This window comes from Phasianus colchicus, chromosome 7, assembly GCF_987193195.1.
Source record: "Phasianus colchicus chromosome 7, bPhaCol1.hap1.1, whole genome shotgun sequence".
Taxonomy (NCBI): Eukaryota; Metazoa; Chordata; class Aves; order Galliformes; family Phasianidae; genus Phasianus; species Phasianus colchicus.
In genome coordinates this window covers 294,971-316,169 of record NC_143442.1, presented here as the reverse complement: position 1 = coordinate 316,169, position 21,199 = coordinate 294,971, and the positions used below count along the sequence as shown (strand labels likewise).

General features: G+C 37.6%; 1 protein-coding gene across 12 annotated transcripts in view; it reads right to left on the bottom strand.

Annotated features, from left to right (window-relative positions):
* BAZ2B (bromodomain adjacent to zinc finger domain 2B) overlaps positions 1 to 21,199 on the bottom strand; it is a 101,874-nt gene that overhangs the window by 34,986 nt on the left and 45,689 nt on the right. For 7 of the 12 annotated variants that reach the window (XM_031590852.2, XM_031590847.2, XM_031590846.2 and 4 more), the window contains exons 3-12: positions 17,647 to 17,802; positions 13,477 to 13,638; positions 12,223 to 12,416; positions 10,501 to 10,710; positions 9,398 to 9,796; positions 6,791 to 7,400; positions 5,279 to 5,575; positions 3,270 to 3,330; positions 2,649 to 2,757; positions 2,280 to 2,381 (exon numbers count right to left, since the gene is read on the bottom strand). In XM_031590852.2, the coding sequence (XP_031446712.2) occupies positions 2,280 to 2,381; positions 2,649 to 2,757; positions 3,270 to 3,330; positions 5,279 to 5,575; positions 6,791 to 7,400; positions 9,398 to 9,796; positions 10,501 to 10,710; positions 12,223 to 12,416; positions 13,477 to 13,638; positions 17,647 to 17,800 (2,298 nt within the window). In that variant the 5' untranslated portion in view covers positions 17,801 to 17,802. The remainder of the gene's footprint in view (positions 1 to 2,279; positions 2,382 to 2,648; positions 2,758 to 3,269; positions 3,331 to 5,278; positions 5,576 to 6,790; positions 7,401 to 9,397; positions 9,797 to 10,500; positions 10,711 to 12,222; positions 12,417 to 13,476; positions 13,639 to 17,646; positions 17,803 to 21,199) is intronic. The other 5 variants (XM_031590851.2, XM_031590853.2, XM_031590855.2 and 2 more) reach the window with 2 other exon arrangements.

The following is a 21,199-nucleotide window of genomic DNA, read 5'->3' as shown; positions in this document are numbered from 1 at the left end:
TTTTCATTCTGTTTTAAATAAAGTTTAATGCTCGAAACAACTTGGAACCCATTTGTAATTGGTTCAGTGTTTGGGTGACTCAAATGTCATGGAAAAGAGAATCTCATGATAAGAGAATGTAAACAGAAGTCAACATCTTTATTTCTTATTACCCAGATTTCATACAACAAAATAAACACTACTTTGAGTCTTCTCTTGATATTCTTTTAAGAAAACGTGCCTGAATAATCTAATTCTCATATATCTCACTGCTGTGAAATTCTCACCACACAAGTTGATAGTTTCATTTAATCATGTATTAAAATAAAAATAACTGCAATATTGGCCATGAGCTACACCATATTTAGCCACTGTGTCATTACAGCAGTTTTGTATTTTGAAGAATACAAAACCAGAAAAACAAGAAATAAAGACAAGAAATAAAGACAAGAAATAAAGAATTTCTGCATGTAAGTTCTGTTGCATATGACAAGGGCAAGCACTCTGCAACGAACAACTACAGAGCAGTATGACAACATCTCTCTCCATAGAAGGCAATAATTAACTACCTGTGTTTTGGGATTATATATAAATGTGTATATATATATATATATATAGATAGATAGATAGATATCTATATCTATCTATCTATCTATCTATATATATATATGTAATTGGAACCAGAATACATTTTTATCATAAAAAACATACAATCTGAGATTCTGTGCATTTTCTATATGTCAAAGGGAGGGAAAAAGAAAAAGCAGGATGAGTGCTGATGTAAGAGATGCAATGGCTTCAACATAAGCTAAGCTTCACTACACAAAGAGAAAGAAATCTAAATAATATTTTGAAATGTTGTCCTTTATTGTTGAAACTAATCATAGAACAGCCTGGGTTGAAGAGGATCACAGTAATCATCTAGTTTCAACCAATCCAACCAGTAATTTAGTTTCTGACCTTTAGGTCTATGCAATACCCTACTGCAATGAGGCCATCTGCTCAGGCCTAGCAATATGACAGAGGACATCAGACATCTAGCTGGCACTGCTGTATGGAAAAAATAGCTAGAGGCCAGAAGGAACACTATAGGGCTATCTCAAGGGTATAACCATAGAGGGAAGCAGAACAAAGCTGAAAACCTGCTGGCCAATCTAATGAACCACAATCCAAAAGCCACAGGCACTTTACAAGTAGCTGGCATCATAATTAATTTCAATTTAGATTCATCCTCCTCATTTGTTGTAAACAAACTACATAAGCAGAAACTGCCAGTCTCACCTACAGGAATGTGCCCTTCCAACGCTCCTCATTTCTGAAGTTCTACTGTACCAAAGAAGGGCAAGATCTGAACATTACCCCATGAATTGAAGGAGGGGAAGAAAAAGATAACTGAAGAAGGGAGCAAAGTTATGGAACAAATATGGGAAACACACAAAGAACCTAACAGGGTAAAAAAGGAACTGTATTCTAACATTTACCATGAATTCAGTTGCTGTTAAGCTTTCAAATTTTTATTATGCAAATACTACATCCACACAGTATCACAGTCACACAGGGAAAAACTGTGTGGTTATCTATCCACACTGCTGTAGTAACACATAAACATGCTTATAATTTAAAAAAGAAAATCTATTCATTGACTGAAGTCCAAAATCTTTTGCACGCATCCTTAAGAAAAGGCAACATGACCAAAGTAGAGAAATAAAGCATGGATCAATCAAAGTACTAATTACCTTAGAATTCTAACATTATTTATTCTGGTGATTTCTCTACACAACATGCAGTAATTCTGCCACTCTAAAGCATTACCAGTATACTCAGATTTCCCTTCCTTAATGATCCTGATAAAACAAACACTTTAAACGTGTATTTTAGACATTTTATGAAGGTGAATACATGAAAGCAGTGTAATGTAAAGCAAACACAGAAATTATCATCAATACTAGTTTCTACAAAACAGGAAGACAAGTTTCAGTCAGAAATAGCTGAACACCAACTCAGATAAAACATGGAACTCTGAGTTCCTTTGTACTACACAAAACCAGGCTCAGAGTTGGTCATGAGGCATGCTGAACCCTTGCAAGCTCCTTCTGAAATCACTGAGAGGTGCAGTTTTCAACGCTGCCAGGGATCAAGGCATAAGCAACTCACAATTATTATCATTAAGAAATACGCAGAATTTTTAGAAAGAATTATCTAAAAACAATAAATGCTTCAGACTGTAGCAAAAACTACTTCATCCAAAGTAAGGTTAATGTTCCTTGGATCAAAGACTTTACTTTTTAAAAAGCAGATACCTGCGGTCCATCTCTGGCTTCATAGAAGTCACCCACTCCTATTTTTGCACTGAAGCTGAAATTGTCCCTTGAGATATCCATTATTCCATTTCTGCTGAGATACTGAAAAAATCACATATTTTTCCACTTCAGCTTGTAAATAATTACAACCCAGCTTTGTACAGCTAACTGTGAGTGTAATGACTTGCATATTTGATCAAGGTGATACACAGACCAACTCAGCAATCAGGCTGAGAAGTATTATCATCTCCTCACATCACGTATTTTGAAATAAGGATCTTTACTGGAGGAAAAAGTGGCATTCTTTCATCGTAAACATGCTTGGTAGCATGAGAACACAGAAGCGAAGAAAATAATTTACTTTAATACCTTTACTACTTCAGGATACTGTCTCAGCTTCTTTCCACACGGTGCAAAATACGCTACTTCTCCCTGAAGACGACCACCAAAGTTTCTTATTCGGGTTTCTCTTTGCCAGCTAGAATAACATGAAATGGATGCACATAATAATTCACTTCTTAAGAAATACATAATGCCAATTCTAGAATTTCACCTGAAGTGCAGAAGTTGCATTCTGATTATCAAAAAATCAAACAGGAAGAAAGAGAAATTGTTACAATGTTGACTGTCAAAATTCTGATTGTATATGAATTCATTTCTGTCAAGCTACTGATAAAATACAGATTTTAGAACAATATTTCAAGGAGTTTGTTGAGTACAGAATGAACTGAAAGGACTAATGTCCAGTGGCAAAACTGCTAAAAGGCAAGTCATGTTTGCAAAGGAGTAAATTTGATGCACAAGTGAATGCATGAAATATGCTCATACTTCTAAAGAGATCTGCAGTCATTGAGAGTTGAAAATCTAAGTCCTTGAAGCCCTTTTTCTGTTTTAAAAATTCTTGGGACTGAAATACATCATTTCTTTCCCAGCTGATTTTTGAAGGTATCAGCTCCCCCTTACAGAATATCAAGAATATATGCAACCTACCCATATTCCAGAGGAACACGCAGCTCCCGTTCATCTGTTACTCTTCGTCTCTTTGAAATGCCTAAAAAAGAATTTCTTATTAACACCCGAGCTTACAAAAAAGAAAGTAACATGTTCCTAAACCATACCTTTAAACTTACATCCTGAAAAGTTAAATCATTTTTACATTCTAGATATCGTATATCTAAAACTTAATGCAACTTCTTGCTCTTTGGAAATACTTTTTTTAGTAATTTTCCTTTAACTTCTTTTTCTAAAACAAAACAAAAAAAAAGCAATCATGCCATGCTAAGCTGCTTGTCTTGTTTATCTGTGTCAGGTATTATATGGAGATGCAATATAATAATGCCATGCAACCTGTATTTCTATACCAGTTTTTTCTGTACAGAAAATGAAAAAGGAAATATTCCTTACTTTAAAAATCCATGTATGACTAGACTCTGTCCTCAAAGTGCACTTTGTATGAGACTGTGGTCAACTGCCAAAAGTAGAAAAATTATTCCAGCTATCCAGAATTCAAATACCTTTTGCTTTATTTGATGCTAATCAAGACTTTAATCAAAAATATAAGTGAAAAAGAAAATAAAATGTGGGGTTTAAAGAGTGCTGAACCCTGGTACTTTTCTCAGGTTTTTTTTCAGAGAACTGTAGGTTATCAACTATGAACCCAGACAAATTTGGAAAAATGCATTTCTCAAAAAGGCTGTCTGGAGCTTTTGTTTGAAGAACACGACATGCCTCTTGCCTGTGTAAACCGACATGAGAAAGTACAAGTACCTTCCAAACTTGCAAAAACCGTCACAGTTAGGACTATTTTATGACATAATAGCACATGTTTCCAATGGAGGTGACTAGAAGATGAGCTGTGCATGCTTGGATGCCAAACGTCTTGGACACACTGCTGCAGTCTTAAACTAACATGACCTTCATATTACTTCTAACAGTCATGATCGAGGGAACAAAATTGTTTATCCAAATACAACTGAGAAAAAGCTGTGTAATGAAAGTCAGATATGGAGAAGAGGCCATACACCTCTTTAGCAACTGACTACCTTTAGGTAAGATGAATACAAGAATATTTTAACAGCATTATGGCTATTCTTGGTGAGGAAAACAAGTACTGAACCTAACACAAGGAGACAAAATTAATACACTGAATCTGTCATGTCCACAACTAACAACAAAAATCCACCAGCCTTTTAAAAGCATCATACATCAACCCCAAATTTCTGAAAAACAAAATTAACCTCATACTTTTAAGAATGTGGATTATTCTCAATACATGTGAAATCTTTTACTGTGTAATTCACCTGCCTGTTCATGGAAAAAAACCATGAAGTCGATCACATGTTCCTTTAAAGTTAATGTACTTGATGTCATGGCATTTTATTTCTGTTCCACAGAATTGAACTACAAAGACCAGTCTATGAGTAGATGTTGCAATTAAAAACTTACTCCACTTGTGTGTTAATTAAATATCAAGTTGCCAATTCAAAGGAGTAAATATGCAAATTGATTTAATTGTTACTGTGCAAATTGAGAAGTCTGACCTTCAAAAAAAAACCACAGGCTCTTCTGCAGCAGTTGTATTTTTCCAATCAGTTATCCAGTAGAGGATTATCAACATAACAGGAAAACGTTATGTTTTTTCCATATTTTTTTTTTAAATAAGTCTGTGTGATCTCTACAATCTTATAAACTACTAGTTCAGAGTAATACGTTCGATAAAGACTAATCAATTAATTAAGCTTTAGCTTAATAAATATAAAATCCAACTATTACTTCCTACTTTCTCTCAAGTACAAAATTACATGGACTAAGATATCCCAGACTGAGTGTAACATCAGGTTTCTAGGTACCTGTAATTCAGCTGAATGATTTTAAGGTCTTTTGGAAACACTTGTGAAAAGATCACCTCATACTACTGTTTAAAATACTTTTTGTAAGAACCTTTACAACACATACCACTTAGGTGTTACACTGTATTATATAAAAAAACATTCAGATACCACAGTGTGAACTTGGTGTAAGAGTAGATGGTGTTGTCCCAAGAAAAACTGCAGGCTGGGTCTCAGGACATAAGGCAGATGGTGCAGAGCTTGGGGTCTTTGCTACTTGGAGATTTAGTGGAGTGGAATGAGCCGCAGGACCAATGGAAGAGCTCTTCATGGAGGAACCAGTTTTCTTCAGTTTCAGTGGAGTTTTTTCACCCTCAGTGTCTGTATCTGATTCATCTTGATCCTTATCATCCTCATCATCTTCATCTTCAGACCCATCTGTATCCGACTCAGAATTACTGTCAGACTCTATTAAGAAAAATTACAGCAAAAGACAGAATAAGACCAGGTAATTAAAAGCAAACACACTTAAAGGTTTAACACTTGTAAAGCCTTTGGTCTTATTAAAAACAAAGGCTTTCTGACACTTTAAAACATTCCTTTTACCTAAGCTTCAAAATAGCTAAAATCGTGACAGTACAAAGTAGTTCTGTGTTACAATGCACTGTTGTTCCTCACGAGGAGAAGAGAGACAGAAACAGAAGTGTTTTAAGAGATTGTTTACTGTAGGACAGACTACAGCTAGATGCCCTGTGAGCCTGGCACGCGTGCCCTGCTGTGGGAAGGGCAACTATAAAAGCTGTGAAATCCTGCACAAAGAAGAAGCAGCAAATGGTGGAACTGGGTGCAGAGAGGCGTGAAAAATGAAGGTAAGGCAATCTGGGCAAAGTTAGAGATAGAGTTAAGGACAGACAGGATAAGGAACAGAAAAGAGGCAACAGTTCTGAGCACAACAGAAGATGTGTGGATAAAAGGTAAGAAGAGAATAGCAAAGGCAGAGCAAGACACAAGGGATGTGGGCACACGTGGGAAGGGAGTGGCTGCGAATATAATGAACTTTTCAAAACAAGTCATGCCTTTCTGAATCACTTGAGTTTTCAAATACAAATCAGAAAGTTACCTATGAATAACGCAGCCTTTACAACTGTCCTGGTACAATTCTCTAAGCTCATTCACTACTGTGCTCCTCAATAAAGCCCTACAAATATGCTTTTCTTACCAGTCTTAAAAATTTGAAGGCAATTTTGCTTAGCTCCTCTCTGGCTGAGGAAGGTTGCTCAGCAGATGGGCTCTGCCTGACAGAACCATCAACCAGCCTATTCTCTACAACCCTCTCCTGTGCACCCTGCCATGGAAACAGTACATGAATTGCAGGTTGGGTGATTTGTCTGGATATTAGTTCTTTGATAGCCGTGCCAGAAGGGCCCTGAACCCTATCTACCAGGACAGCTGAAAGTATGCTTGCCATGTAACCAAGTACTAGAATACCCAAAACATAATTTTGGATGTGACATAAGGAAGGACTGGGAGGCATGCAATACTTTTCATGCTATCTTAAGGGACTGGGTGGGCCATGCCTCCTCAACATTGCCTTCCCCTATTTAAAAAATACTGCGGGAAGTAAGTATGTTTTCAACACATAAAAATAAGTTTCTGCTTTTCCTATTAAAAAGTTTAAACCACCTGATTGGCTATCATCAGAATCATCATCTTCATCTTCATCATCCTCATCTTCATCGTCGTCATCATCATCATTTGAGTCGTCAGATTCTTTACTGCTGGGGGCATCTGAGTCTACCCCTCTGAACTGCTCCACTACCAGTTTTGCAGATGGAAGGCGGTGTTGTGTTTTTACTGCATTTACTGCATTATTGCTGACTGGTTTATCCTTTCCTGAACCAGGTAACATAGGAGAGGTAGAGGGCACAACAAGTGTCCGGTTACCAGTTGCTTTTTTCCCACATGCACTCAAGTTCACTGGCAAAGAAAAGGGGGTACTGCTAGCAATGGCTACACTTTCATTGATCTTGGTTTGGGATTTCTGTTTTGTAGTAAGTGCAAGAGGAACTTCCTGGATGACGCTCTGAATAACTCCATTGGGTTGGTGATTACCTAAAAGTGCATTTGTCAGGAATGGATTAGAATGGTTGTTTTCCAAAGATGTGAGTTTTTGATGAGCTGGTGAACTGGATGTTGGTTTTGAGCTTGACAAAGATGCAATGACCTTCTTCAGGCTCTTAGATGATTCCTGTTTCTTTAGCTGTGCTGCTGGGAATGTCTGTTTATATTGTTCCTAAAGAAATAAGAAGAGGAATAAAATCTGAGTTGGGTTTTTTTTTCAGCCAGATGAACTCTATTAAATCAAATATCTGCTTTCAGAAAAGCTCTTTTTAATAGAACGTAAGTGCTAGCTACAGAAGAAGAGACGAGTAGCTGCAAGTTCTTTGTGTCTCTCCAGTAGCTTTCAGTGCAAATCACATAAGACAAAACGAATTGAAATAAAAATGAAGCTGATTTAAATTACGCAAGGAACCTTATTCTCTTTCTGCATTGCTCTGCATGGCAATTCTCATGAAGAAATTAAATATCATCTCAGACAGAAAAAATAGACTACACTTATGTAGCTACACAGGGATAAACCCACTTTTTACTCATGTCAATATATTTAATCTCTTTACTGAATGGTCCATTTGAAAGCACGTGGTAAATGCAACACACTAATGCTACAACGCTAGCCGAAATCCAACAGAAGGCTCTTGGCACAGGAAACTTTTACACAGAAAATCGTGAGAAAAAATGTAACTACTCAAAAGAACTGTGATACACAAGCTTTTCATCCCTGAAGAAAGAGAAAAGTAGTACTTGAAAATTCTTCACATAAAATTTAAAATCCCATAGTAGACTCTAGTGCTTCAGAAACACATCCATGTGAAGCTTAGAGGGTTCTATCTCAAATTCTTCAAAAATAAGGCAAATACACTTTCTTCGATTAAAGAAGTAGAATTAATATCGTGCAACCTAAATCAATTTTTACGTATTACATCAAATACATTTCTGGAAAAACTACTACTTAAAACTAAACACAAAACAAAGATCTGTAAGACAGATATTTACGTAGTGCTTATTTCCAGTAGAAAATTACAGAAATAACAGCACTAAATGAGTGACAAATCGCCACTTAAAGACTCTCGACCTAAATCTGATACCAGAATCCACTTCCAATGGAAAAGACAGGTATTTCCATAATTACATTTATTTACAAATTCAATTAAATGATCAGCTTATTTAAACATTGAGAAGCACCTGGGATTTGGAAGGACAAAATGATTCACTTCCAGTCTAGAAGAAAAAGTGTTTGAAATGTTTAAGGTCTTTAAATCATGAGTTATTGGTGAATCAGGCTTCACTTTTCACTGTCATTACTTCTAAGGTGTTTTAAAATATGAAATGTCTGGATGAATGCTTATACATACATACATGTATGCATATAAATACACACACATATAACCCCAGCCTCAACATTTCTAAAATCACACATTTTTATTGCCATCCAATCTCCACTAAAATCAAACTGAATAGGAACCATGAAAACTTACTGCTAGTCAACAAAAATGATTCTACCATAATCACAAATTGAAAAACAAAGTACAAAATCAAAACAAAGCTTTGTAAGCAACAAAACTGTTAGCATAGATATGTATAAGCATACTGTAAGGTCCTGATCAGTAAAAAGAAATTTTACTGCAAAGGTTATACTGAGTTTTAATAATTAATCCACAAACATCCTTCCATCTGCAAGGAACGAACACAACAGAAAATGAAATTTACAATGCTTATACACCAGACATGGAAAATATTAAACCAGCACTTCGATTAAAACTGAGAAGGAAAGCTAAAATCGTCCATCCCATTCAATTTCCCAGGAGTCCTCTTCTCATTCTGATACATAATTTAGCTGCTCACATTTATTTAAGAGACGCACAACAAAATCCCTTTCTTCGTCAGCACAGAAGGGAAGAGAGAAGATTATAACCTTCATAAACCACCATGCAAAAGCCTATGTCATCTTCAAGACATCCTTTTGTTTCCAGGTATTACTGGGCTTACTGTGTTAAAGATCTTATAATACAAAAACTACTCAGGTGAACTTCAAATAAAAGATCCCGAATTAGCAATAAATGATTGGAGACCACTTTAAATTATATTTAAATATCAGATTTAAATAGAGATTGATAATGTGGCAGTAACAGCACAGGTTACAAACAGCAAGAACAGTGATTTTTCACTCACTCGTTTTGATCGTACATCGCTGATCAAAGGGATGGATTCTTCAGAGGTATTCTTATTCCCTGCTTTGAGTAGGTCAGGAGGAGGAACTAAGATTTTTAAATAGGCTTCCTTTTTGGCTTGATGTATCAACGACAAAGGTTTCACACTGGGAACCAATCCTGTAGACTGTATTACACTTGTGTGTTTGTTCACAGATTCCTCCTTCGCCTGAGAGCTTTGGAAAATAAACGGAAGTTGCTGTGACAAAACCTGAGGCTGCTTCTGCTGGGACTGGAATGATGAATGAGTCTGGGAATCAGACACAAGAGGTATCTGCTGGTGTGTTCTTTTTTCTTGGGACTTTTCGTGGGCTTTTTGCCCATCAGTTTTCATATCTTTTACACCACTATGCATTAGCACCTGCAAAACATGGATTTACGAACATTCATGTTAGATTACTTAAAGATGATAGAAAAAAAATCATCCATCCTAAAGGAATAATTATACTCTTCTTGGCCGAGAATGAATAATACTAATTTTAAAATAAATCCTGTGACATATTTAGGGATTTTTTCTTTCCAAGATAATCTCAGCATGTGAAGAAAATAGTCAGTAAAGAAGAGTACTAAAACACGATTGCTTTTAACAAGTAATCTGACAGTAAACCTAATAAGTTACCCACATTCCAATCTTGTTCTTCTATTTGTTATCAGGAAAAGTAATCATTTTACAATGAAAAAGCAACTGCCAAGGTGCAATATCTTGAAAAGGCACACTTTCAACTCAGTATCAGTGCACAGCACCTAACTTCTTGGTGTTGTTGGTTCTGAGTTTTGTTGCTGTTGTTCATTCTTGTTTTTTTTTTTTTTTTAAATATATTTCATACTTGATAACAAAATAAAACTTCTAGCCCCTCACTAGCAAAAAGCCCACGCTTATACAAAAAAGGGAGGGAAAAAGAACAAAAATAAAACAAAAAAACTGATAAACTAAGCAAAACCAGCATTCCTAACATTCATTAATATGCAGATAAATAATTACTCTCTGGTATAAACACTAGATGATTTTTTTCCACAAACAGCTTCCAATGACAAGACTGCAAGCTGCAGAATGAAATGTCATACCTTGTTCTTGTTTTCCTGATGTGCTTCATTTTCAGAATCAGATTCATCATCTTCACTCTCTTCAGCACTCTGGTCCTCCTCCTCCTCCTCCTCATCCTCCTCTAGGTCATCAGAATCACTGCTGCTTATGCCTTCACTTGATGTGTCTGACGAGGAGCCTGAGTCACTGTCACTGTTACTGGAGCTTTCTACTGTTTTTTTTCTGGGTTTCTACCAGGAAGATGACCGCTTTGTTAATGGTCCAGCTTTAATTTTATATATTATCTTATTTTAAAACAAGACCAGTAAGATTCTATAGTGAAGGAGCCTGAAATCCCTTAGTAGTGTTTAGGCACTCTTTGCCAGGAACTAAAGAAGAAGTGCTTCTCAATGTGATGAAAATAAAGCACAGGTCACTAGGTTTTGCCACAACAGTTTTTGGAGCACATGACCTGCAGATCAGTTAAGCACCACAACATTTCAAAGCAACAAACCAAATGAGAGCTGAGAAAACTGGTCTGGAATTCAGGTTTAGAAATCTACAAAATTCACTGCTTCCAAAAATTTCAAAAACCAAAAGCTTTCTTGCAAAATAACACAGAAATAATACCAACATATTGAATTCATCAACACATTTCAGAGACACATTCACTCAAATTACATTATTTGTAATTTCACAGTATTTGATACATTTCAACTAATTTCATAATTTGGTCTTCAAGAAGGCCAAATTTCTTCAGGAATGCTTGGTTCTTTCTATAAGTACTTCTATTAATACAATGAGACTTTTAATGTCTTCAATATCAGTTTTTTTGCATTTGAATTCAGTAAAAAAGGTTAACTTATTTGACTTTTCTTTCTTCTGGTAAATACAAAGAGAATTCCAGAAAAGCTTTTTTAAAGCCTAAAGATTTAATTTGCTTCTGAAATTTTGTTTCAAACTACAAGAAATACAATTACATAGTTAAATAATCACTTCTCGTATGTGGATAGGCTGAGGAAACTGCATGTGTTCAGTCTGGAGAAGAGACTACTCCCTGTGGCGTTCCAGTACTTACAGGGAGTTTACAAACAGGAGGGAGAGCAACTAAGTGCATGGTCTGATAATGACAGGACAAGGGGGAATGGCTTCAAACTAAATAGGGGATTTTTAGATCAGATATGAGATGGAAATCTGTTCCCCAGGCAGTGAGGCCCTAGCACAGGCTGCCCAGAGAAATGCAGGTGCTCCACCCCTGGACATGTATAGGGCCCCGCGCAGCCTGAGCTAGTGGCAGCCAGCCAACCCTTGGCAGGGATTGGAACTGGTGTTCTTAAAATCCCTTACAAACTAAGCCATTCTGTGATTCTATGATTCCAATAAATATTATCCATGAATACATACTCATATATTACATTTGTTTACATGCTAATAACTATAGATTAGTTGTGTCAAAATATACTTCCATTTTATAATTGCTTAATGTAAATAAACTCGTGCTATCAAATACAGTTATTATGCAGTAAAAGTAGTGTAAATTGTTCACAAACAAAACTTAAGTTTAAAAACAAAAAGCAAGCATAAAAATTCCTCAAAAACAGCACTCCACAAGGGTGGACATCGTGCTTCTAAAGATGAAAATTCTTAAGTACATTCTATTAGGGTAAAAACATGTCTTTGTGTACAAATCAGAACATTCACCATCTCTTTTTTTTTTTTTTTTTTCCCTCCAGTTGAATCATGAATTGTTTACATATATTTACCTTATCTTTGATTTTGTCAGCTCTGGTGTCCAAAAGCTGAACTTTGCTTTGCTCCTGGTTGTACTTGCGGCCTCCTGCTCCTGAGGTTATAGCTTTCACTTGTCCTGCAGATGTTGCAATACTAGTGGATAGTACAGATGTGCTGATAGCAGATGCTGCAGTGGTACTGTTCCCATTCAGTGATCCATTTATACCTAAAGATGACAGATTTTACACAGCGATACTTGAAAAATCTAAAATAGCAGACGTTTTTGATGAGATGTTCCAGTCACAATAACCTAGTTTCCATACTCCCTTAGGAAGAGACTACTCAAAGTCAATTTCTGTCATAAACTCAAAGATGTACCATCCAAGGATCAGTCTGAATTGCCCACAAATTTATTTTAAACCAGAAAACACAGAGCACTCATTATTCGAAGTGTAAATAAATGTAATGCTGTAAAGAAAAAAAAAATTCTGAAAACACAAACCTAGAGTTCAGTTAGGGGCAGTATAAGAAGATACTCCAGAAAAAGATTTAAAAACAAAACAAAACAAAACACCAACACTACATTCCAGCAGAAAAGTCTGCTTCTGATTCTGAACAATCAATCAGCTTCAAAGAACTACAGCAAGCGTCCAAAATTTTGGTGTTCTGAAATGTAAAAAATGAGGGGGCAGTAGGGAGTAAAAGTTGCGGGAATGCTACTAGAGATAACATTTGTTTTCAAGTTTGCTTATTTATTTGTCAAAAAGTATGTTTTCTAAGAAAAACCAGCCCCAAGAACTCCACAATCCTAGGACTACTATCAGAATGATTTTGAAATATAAATCAGGTCCTAAAAAAACTACCAAAATTACTGAAAAAAGTTTTGTTTGTGCTGCAAACAAATGTATGTAAACATGTTCAAAAGATGTAAAACAATGAATTCAAATGCAAAAAAAAAAAAGTCTAACTCAACTATTCTTTACTGAGATCATAGCCTTATCCCTTCCCCTCACTGCAGAACAGACTCCAAAATAGATAAAATTAAATTACTTATTTACTCTATAAATATTAAAAGGAATATATTCTCCACTGTTTTCATCCCAGACAAAAGAAGAGGTGTAAAAATACAATTAGAAAGAGCATTTTGTAATTGAAATTTTATGTTTCACGCTTCACCGACAGAATAAATTAATAGAGAACTTTTTAGGAATGGGCAACAAGAAGTAAGGTTCAAATTCTACATTGTGCAAGTGAGCAATTATTCACCCAATAATTTTACTCATTACCTTTTTCTAAACTGCCACGATTATTTTTTCCTGTAGTTCTTGGGTGGAATGGAGTAGAATCATGGTTCTGGGCAGGAGGTGCAAAGAGCGGTGAGATGCCCAAGAGTGGTGGGAAGAAAGCTGCCCCAGAGCGAGAGTGAGAGTCCACTGTTCGCCACCATTCTGTACCACAGAGCAAACAAAAAACAAACTTCAGCTTTACCAATAACACACGTAAGTATTTCTGTAAGAAAGTTCTGAAGTTCTGATGCAGAATTTAGAGCAGACCTAGTTAATTCTGGTGGGGAGTTGAAATATATATACATATATATATATATATATATATATATACACACACACACACACGTATACTCATATGTAACACTTAAGACATCACCAAACACGTTGTATAACATCAATTGCTTGTGGCAATTCTGGCTATAAACCCTTTAAGCTACTGAGGTAAAGATTTCAATACGGTTTTATTTATACAAACTCACATATATCCTTTCAGTTTTTAAATGGAGCTTATAAACAAGATGGAGACCAACTTTTTACACTGCCTGTTAGCAACAGGACAAGGGGGAACAGCTTTAAACTAAAAGAGGGGAGATTTAGGTCAGGTTTGAGGAGGAAATCTTTTAGCCAGACTGTGATGATGTGCAACGGACTAGGTAACCTCCAGCAGTCCCTTGCAACTTTAAGCGCTTTGTGAGGAAAATAGGTTAAATGTGATAAGAGCATCAACTCTAACATTAATTTTGAGTTTTTATACTTCTGCACTCAACACAAATCTTTTAAACTTTGAAAAACATTAAGACAAAAAAGGAACAGCACGCATGATTAAGCAGAAAGTAAAGCTGGAGGATATATTTTCCAACAAAGACTTGTCTGGCAGATGGCACAGATGTCTGATAGACAGATGTCTAGTGTTCTGAAAGAAGAAAAACAGAGAACCTGAAAATATCACACAACAACTGAATTTTTAAAAGTTGTGAGAATCCCAAAATTTATATAAATCAGGGAAAGGTGGCAGGAGACCTGCACACTTGAGCAACCAGCTCACAGATAAATACAAAGGGAACAAAAAGATCCAATAGATGCGGAAAAGGGGCCTATCTGCTTGGGAAGAAGATAAGAACATTGTCAGGGCCTGCAGGGATGCAAAGTACAAGGTTAAGGTCACTTGGAATTAAGTCTGGCAAAAAAGATCAAGGATAATAAGAAAGGCTTTTAAAGTATGTCAGTAGTAAAAAGAGGACTAGAGAAAACATGGGCTCACTAGTGAATGAGGTGGGTGTCTAGTGAATGAGGAAACACTGAGATGGCAAAGATACTGAACAGCTTCTTTGCTTCTGTCTTTATTACTAAGACCGCCCCTTGAGAATCCCAGGGCCTGAAGGTAAGAGAGAGAGTTTGGAGAATGGAAGGCTTCCTCTTGGTCGAGGTGGATCTGATCAGAGAGCATCTAACCAAAACCAACACACACAAATCCACAGGCCCTGACAGGATGCAATCACGTGTGCTGAGAGAATTTGCAGAAGTGATTGTCAAACTGCTCTTTATCATCTTTGAAAGGTTGTGGAGGAGAACGAGACAAGTCCCCAAAGACTGAAGGATAGCCAGTGTCACTCCAGTCTTCAAAAAGGGTAAGTAGGAGGATCCAGCAAACTACAGGCCAGTTAGCCTCACCTCCATCCCTGGAAAGGTGATGTAACAATTTGTTCTGGATGCCATCTCCAAGCAATTGGAAGAAGGTTATCAGGAGTAGTCAACATGGATTCATCAAGGGAAAATCATGCTTGATCAACTGATAACCTTCTCTAATGTTATCACTGGCTAGGTAGATTGGGGAAGAACAGTGGCTGTTGTGTACTGTAACTTAAGCGAGGCGTTCAATACAGTCTCCCACCACACCCCTGTTATGAAAGCGTGGAACAGATGTGTATAAATGACTTGGATTAAGGACTGCAAGAGCTCAGAGGGTTGTGGTCAGCAGCACAGCATCTGGTTGGAGGTGGATAACAAGCAGTGTTCCCGGAGGGAGGGGGTCAGTGCTGGGTCTGGTCTCGTTCAGCATCATCATCAGTAATATGGGTAAAGGGATAGAGTCCACCCTCAGCAAGTTTGCTGATGATACAAAGCTGGGAGGAGTGGAGGACAGACCAGAAGACTGTCCTGCCATTCAACAGAACCTGGACAGGCTGGAGAGTTGGGCAGGAGGAACTTGACGAGGTTTAACAAGAGCAAGTGTGGAGTCTTCCCCCTGGGAAGGAAAGACTACATACCACAGTACAGATCAGGGGATGACCTACTGGAGGAGAGCTTTGTGGAGAAGGAGCTGGGGGTTCTGGTAGGCAACAGGTTGGCCGTGAGCCATCAGTGTGTCCTGGTGGCCAGTGAGGCCACTGGGATCCTAGGGTGCATTAAAAAGAGCGTGGCCAGCAGGTTGAGGGATCTGATCCTCCCCCTCTACTCTGCCCTGGTGAGGCCACATTTAGACTACTGTGTCCAGTTCTCGGCTCCCCAGTTCAGAAAAGACAGGGATCTCCTAGAAAGAGTCCAGAGGAGAGCCAAACTGTTTGTAGTTATCTGAAGTGCAGGTGTCAAGTCGATGGTGGCAAGCAACAACAGAACAAGAGACAACAGACAGAAGCTGGAATAAAAAATAAAAATACACAACCAGTACTGTCTGCTACCTTAAGCCGATACCTGATTTGTCCATAAAGCAGAGGCTATCAATTTTTAAATATGGGCAAGATAAAATGAAGACAAATAGAAACAAACAATTGTTTGCTTGTAAGAATAAACTGGACTGTAATGATACTATCTTATGAAACATTAGACTGTCTAGCAATTTTATAATTCTAGCATTTAATTTTTTTTAGTGCTTGTTCTTCAAGTTACTAACCTACTGTTGACACACTCCACACAGTGAAACTTCAAACTGCACTCCATAACATTCTTTACTTACTTCAAATAGGTCAAACATTTTTAAGCACAGCTTAGAAATTCTACTATAGAGATGAAAGACTGAAAGCATCACTGTAAAGGAGAACATCCATTTCAACAATGCTGACCTCTTAGTAAAAGGAACTATAACTGTGAATGCCTTTGTTAATATTAATGAACTTCATAGTACAATGCAGTATGTAAAAATAAATATTTAACCAGTGCCTAAAAATATAAAGCATCAGTGCACCAACCTGCAGAAATATAAAGATATTCTAACTATGCAAAAGGCATTCCAGCTTAGACTGTAGCAGGTGTAGAGAATTGCTTAGAGTGGCAGAAATTGTGTGCTTCCCACTTTTCTCTGTCGCGTTTTAATCATTGCAGTGCTACGGAAGTTTGTCTTCTGCATGACTCTCAGCAACAGGACTCTAGATCTCCCCAATTGTATGCCTAATTCCACAGTGCTGAATTTCACAGTGATGAATCTCTCACAGTGGGAAACTTGAAGTGATGGAAAAACCTGGACAATGGTTTATATATACACGAGTAACAATCATCTACTCCCACAGCTGGTTAAAAACCCCAATATCTGTTATTTTAAACGAAGATCAAAAGCACTGGCAATCTAATTAAAATACTCAAAATGAAAAAAAGAAAATGTATCATTTTAATACACTCCAAGTATGCTCTTGCAGAAACAAGTACACAAATAACATCCATGAACGTAACTGCAATGACTCCACCTTTAACCTTCCTCCATAACAAGATAAGAAGTTGGTTGTGAATTCATTTTGTAAAAAAAAAATAAAATAAAATAAACTGAAAACAGACTGAGAAAATTACCTGCTAGTGGTGAAGAACACAAACCAGCTAAGCCAATACAGAACACTAACCAGCTAAGCTTGAACACTGAGAACATTGAGCATTTTCAAGAAGCTGATTAGTGAATCTAAAATCTGCAAGTGGCACTGAGTCTGCTAGATCAGTTTGTAAAATGATTCCCATACCTTTGCAAATTGAAAAGTTCTTTCATGTTTGAAAGCGCTGATTTTAAATCACGTTGAATGTACTATGTATGTATAATGTACAAAATAATACATAATACAAATTCCCCTCCTCACAATAATAAAAAAAAAGATCTGTGAGATCTTATATTTGACCCTGTAGCAATAATTTCATTACAAGTGTTAACAACCACTAAAATCACACAGCAATATGTAATTGAGTTATTCTTACCACCCGTGTTGATTGTGGAACTCAACGACGCAGCTCCAGTGGTAAGGCCACTCTTGGAAACCGCAGAAGCTACAGAAGGTGTAGAAGACACTGGAGATGAAGCAGCTGCACTTGAGGAGACTGATGATGACGTTAACCGCTCTCCAGACTCCATATCTAAAAAAGAGACAAAGGTTTAAATTCTACACCAGGAAATCACAAGTAGACTGACTACAGAGGTGCCTGTGTTGACCATGTCTCAGGAGCTGTACTCAGGCAGTTTCCTGCGAGACCTTCAGGTGAAATCTATGTGATACTGTGGTATCACAGTCATCACAGGAACCCAGCATAACTGCAGAATAAGGAAATTATGCACTGCTGTTGAGAGCAGCAACACATCTGAGTCTGAATGCTGCACAGTAAAGTCTGCAACATTTATTGCTGTCTCCAATGCCCATGAGAATCCTTGTCAGAGCCTCTGGAGCATGAGCAAGCCCTAATAGCCCTGGCCAGACACTCCACACTATGTCCAGAGACTCCATGTAGTCTTAGACCTGCACTGTCAGCTCCCACCTGGGCTGGCATGCTGGAGCACTCCTATGCCATCTGGTACTGCTGTGCCCGTGTCTCCTGCCTAGATCCCTTTTCTCATGCTGTAGCTTCCCTCCAGGCTCAAAACAACCCTCATCTTCCACTACCCTGACCAGACTACCAGAGGAAGCTGAGGCCTGAACAATTCCTTTATTTTGTCTGGACCCTGTGACCAGCACCCTACTGTAGCGTGTTTACATCCTGTGAACTCCCTTCTCACTGCTGTGAAAACACCATTAAGTTCAACAAAGCCAAATGCAAAGTTCTCCACATGAGTCAGTGCAATCTCAAACACTCAGACAGGCTGACAGAGACTGGACTGAGTGCAGCCCTGTAAGCCCTCCCTCAACCTGCTTGCCACGTTCTTTTTAATGCACCCTAGGATCTCAGTGGCCTCACTGGCCACCAGTGGCCTCCACCAGGACACACTGATGGCTCACGGCCAACCTGTTGCCTACCAGAACCCCCAGCTCCTTCTCCACAAAGCTCTCCTCCAGTAGGTCATCCCCTGATCTGTACTGTGGTATGTAGTCTTTCCTTCCCAGGGGGAAGACTCCACACTTGCTCTTGTTAAACCTCGTCAAGTTCCTCCTGCCCAACTCTCCAGCCTGTCCAGGTTCTGTTGAATGGCAGGACAGTCTTCTGGTCTGTCCTCCACTCCTCCCAGCTTTGTATCATCAGCAAACTTGCTGAGGGTGGACTCTATCCCTTTACCCACATTACTGATGATGATGCTGAACGAGACCAGACCCAGCACTGACCCCCCCCCTCCGGGAACACTGCTTGTTACACCTGATATTTTTTGTTTCATAAATTTGACTCTCTCCTAATGATTATAGAAGCCCAAGATCACCTGTAATAAAATAAATAAAAATCCACAAACTTCCAGTTGGTTTGTATTTAAGTGAGCTCTCTAAACAGCTAAACATTAGGATTAAATCAGCAGCACAAGACAGAAAAGCGACCCATGCAGTCTGAAGGTTAAAATACATTCACAGCGGCTTATGTACAACACGCTAAACTTCAACTTTCTTTAGTATCATGTAATGGCATTTATTATTAAAGAGTTAATAAATAAGGTAAAGTACCTGAGGATTTTTAATACCACATGGAAAAAAATATAATTTTCCAACCTATTTCAGTATTCTTCATGATTTTTATTTTTTTTTTTAATTGCAGGTCTTGAATAAAACATAACTCAAATAGGTATTCGGTGTTTGAAGCAAAATATCCATTTCTGTAGACACCTTACTTCAGATTAAGGAAAATTCCCAAAGCATAAAACACTCTTTCTGTCAATAAAATTCTTTTAACTGAAATCCAGCATCTACTTTTCCTTTTTCCCCTTTTCCTTTATCTTTTTTTTTAAAGCTGATGATTTTTATTCATCGTCCTGTAAGTAACAACAAAATTGCACGATGCCTCATAGCTTTTGTTAGAATAAATTACATAATCATCACAATGAATTTAGAGATTAGAAAATCTCCAGAATTATTCAGAAGCTTGTTGACAATTTCTTGTATGAAGTACCACAATAAGCTCACATTAACAGTCACTCCATTGCAAAAATCTTGTCGTTTAAACCAGTTATATTCTTTTTTACCATACTTACACATGAACTCACACTACCCAGAAGCGCAACATTTCTGCCTTTTGTTACCCAAAAATTTAGTTACAGTTAGCTCTGTTGCACAATGCTCTATCTCTGGGCCACTGTACTGTACTCCTCTACTTCCAGTTCAAAACACATACTACTAAGTCAGCTCAAACTCAGACTCCACTGCAATTACAAAAGAGATAATAGAGCTTAAGGAAAAATTGCAAAGGAAACGCGCTGATGAATTTCCTGTGTCAAAAGCTAACACAGGTTCATCTTTGCACTGTTAAAATTCAAGACAGTTAAAACTCATGGTTGTGTAAAACCAACCAGTGTTTTCTGTAACTGAACCTTGCTTACTACCTGAAGAATGACAGAACACATTAATGAGCATTAACGTGGTCAAGCCCAATGCATCTGTTCTAACATACTTACACAAAAACTTCCCAAACAACTCACTGCAATCAACATATTTTGTCCAGCTGGTATTATTGTGCTTCCTGTTTAGAAAATGACTAGGCAGAGGAACGCCAATCCAAATGCATAACATAAAGGAAAGAGGTCCCCACAACTCATTACTTTTGAGAATAAATAACGTTTCGAACTGCAAACCCAGATATCTACTTGAGTACGTGAACTCCACAGAAGTTTAAACAACCAACTCATATGTCATGCACAGTTCATTACACAACTTTTAGAGAATGAGGACAACAGGATGGGATAACTTTGCACTGCAGTCCTAAACCTACACACACTACAAAATACATCATGTACTGAAAGAAACAGGAAGGACAAGAATGTTAATTCAAGTCCTTCCTTATAAATGAAGCAGCCAGGATAAGACAAAGAAGTGGTATCCACATTTTCACGTTGACCCCCCCACACACAGTTCTTCAGGAACCTCGAACCAGTTTTAGAAGGAAGTACTCTGTGCTACACCATGCATCAGTTTAAACTCGCTTCACTACTGGAATCCACCTTCACTTCCAAAATGTCTTTGTTGTTGATGTCATTTGTTCATTGTTTCTACCAGCTTTAAGACATTAAGATCTCGAACTAAATGTAAGCATTTCAGCAAAAACAAGTCCACTCAAGTTTACTTGAAGAAACTAACTAGAAGAAATAATAATGGGCTCTGAAGAAATAAAACCAAGCCTCAAGAAAAGCCTCAGAAGCTATTACCTTGTCAGCAGACCATCCTCGTCACCCCACTCACAATACTATTCTTACAAATCATGCAGATGCCAATCTGGTGTTTCAGTGTTATTTACACACTTAAAGGATGCAATTAGAAACAGAAAACCTGACGGACTGCATTTCTGTCTCTACATACAGTATAGAAAGAAGACAGTAAAACATCCGTACTGGCCTCTACAAAAATCAAAA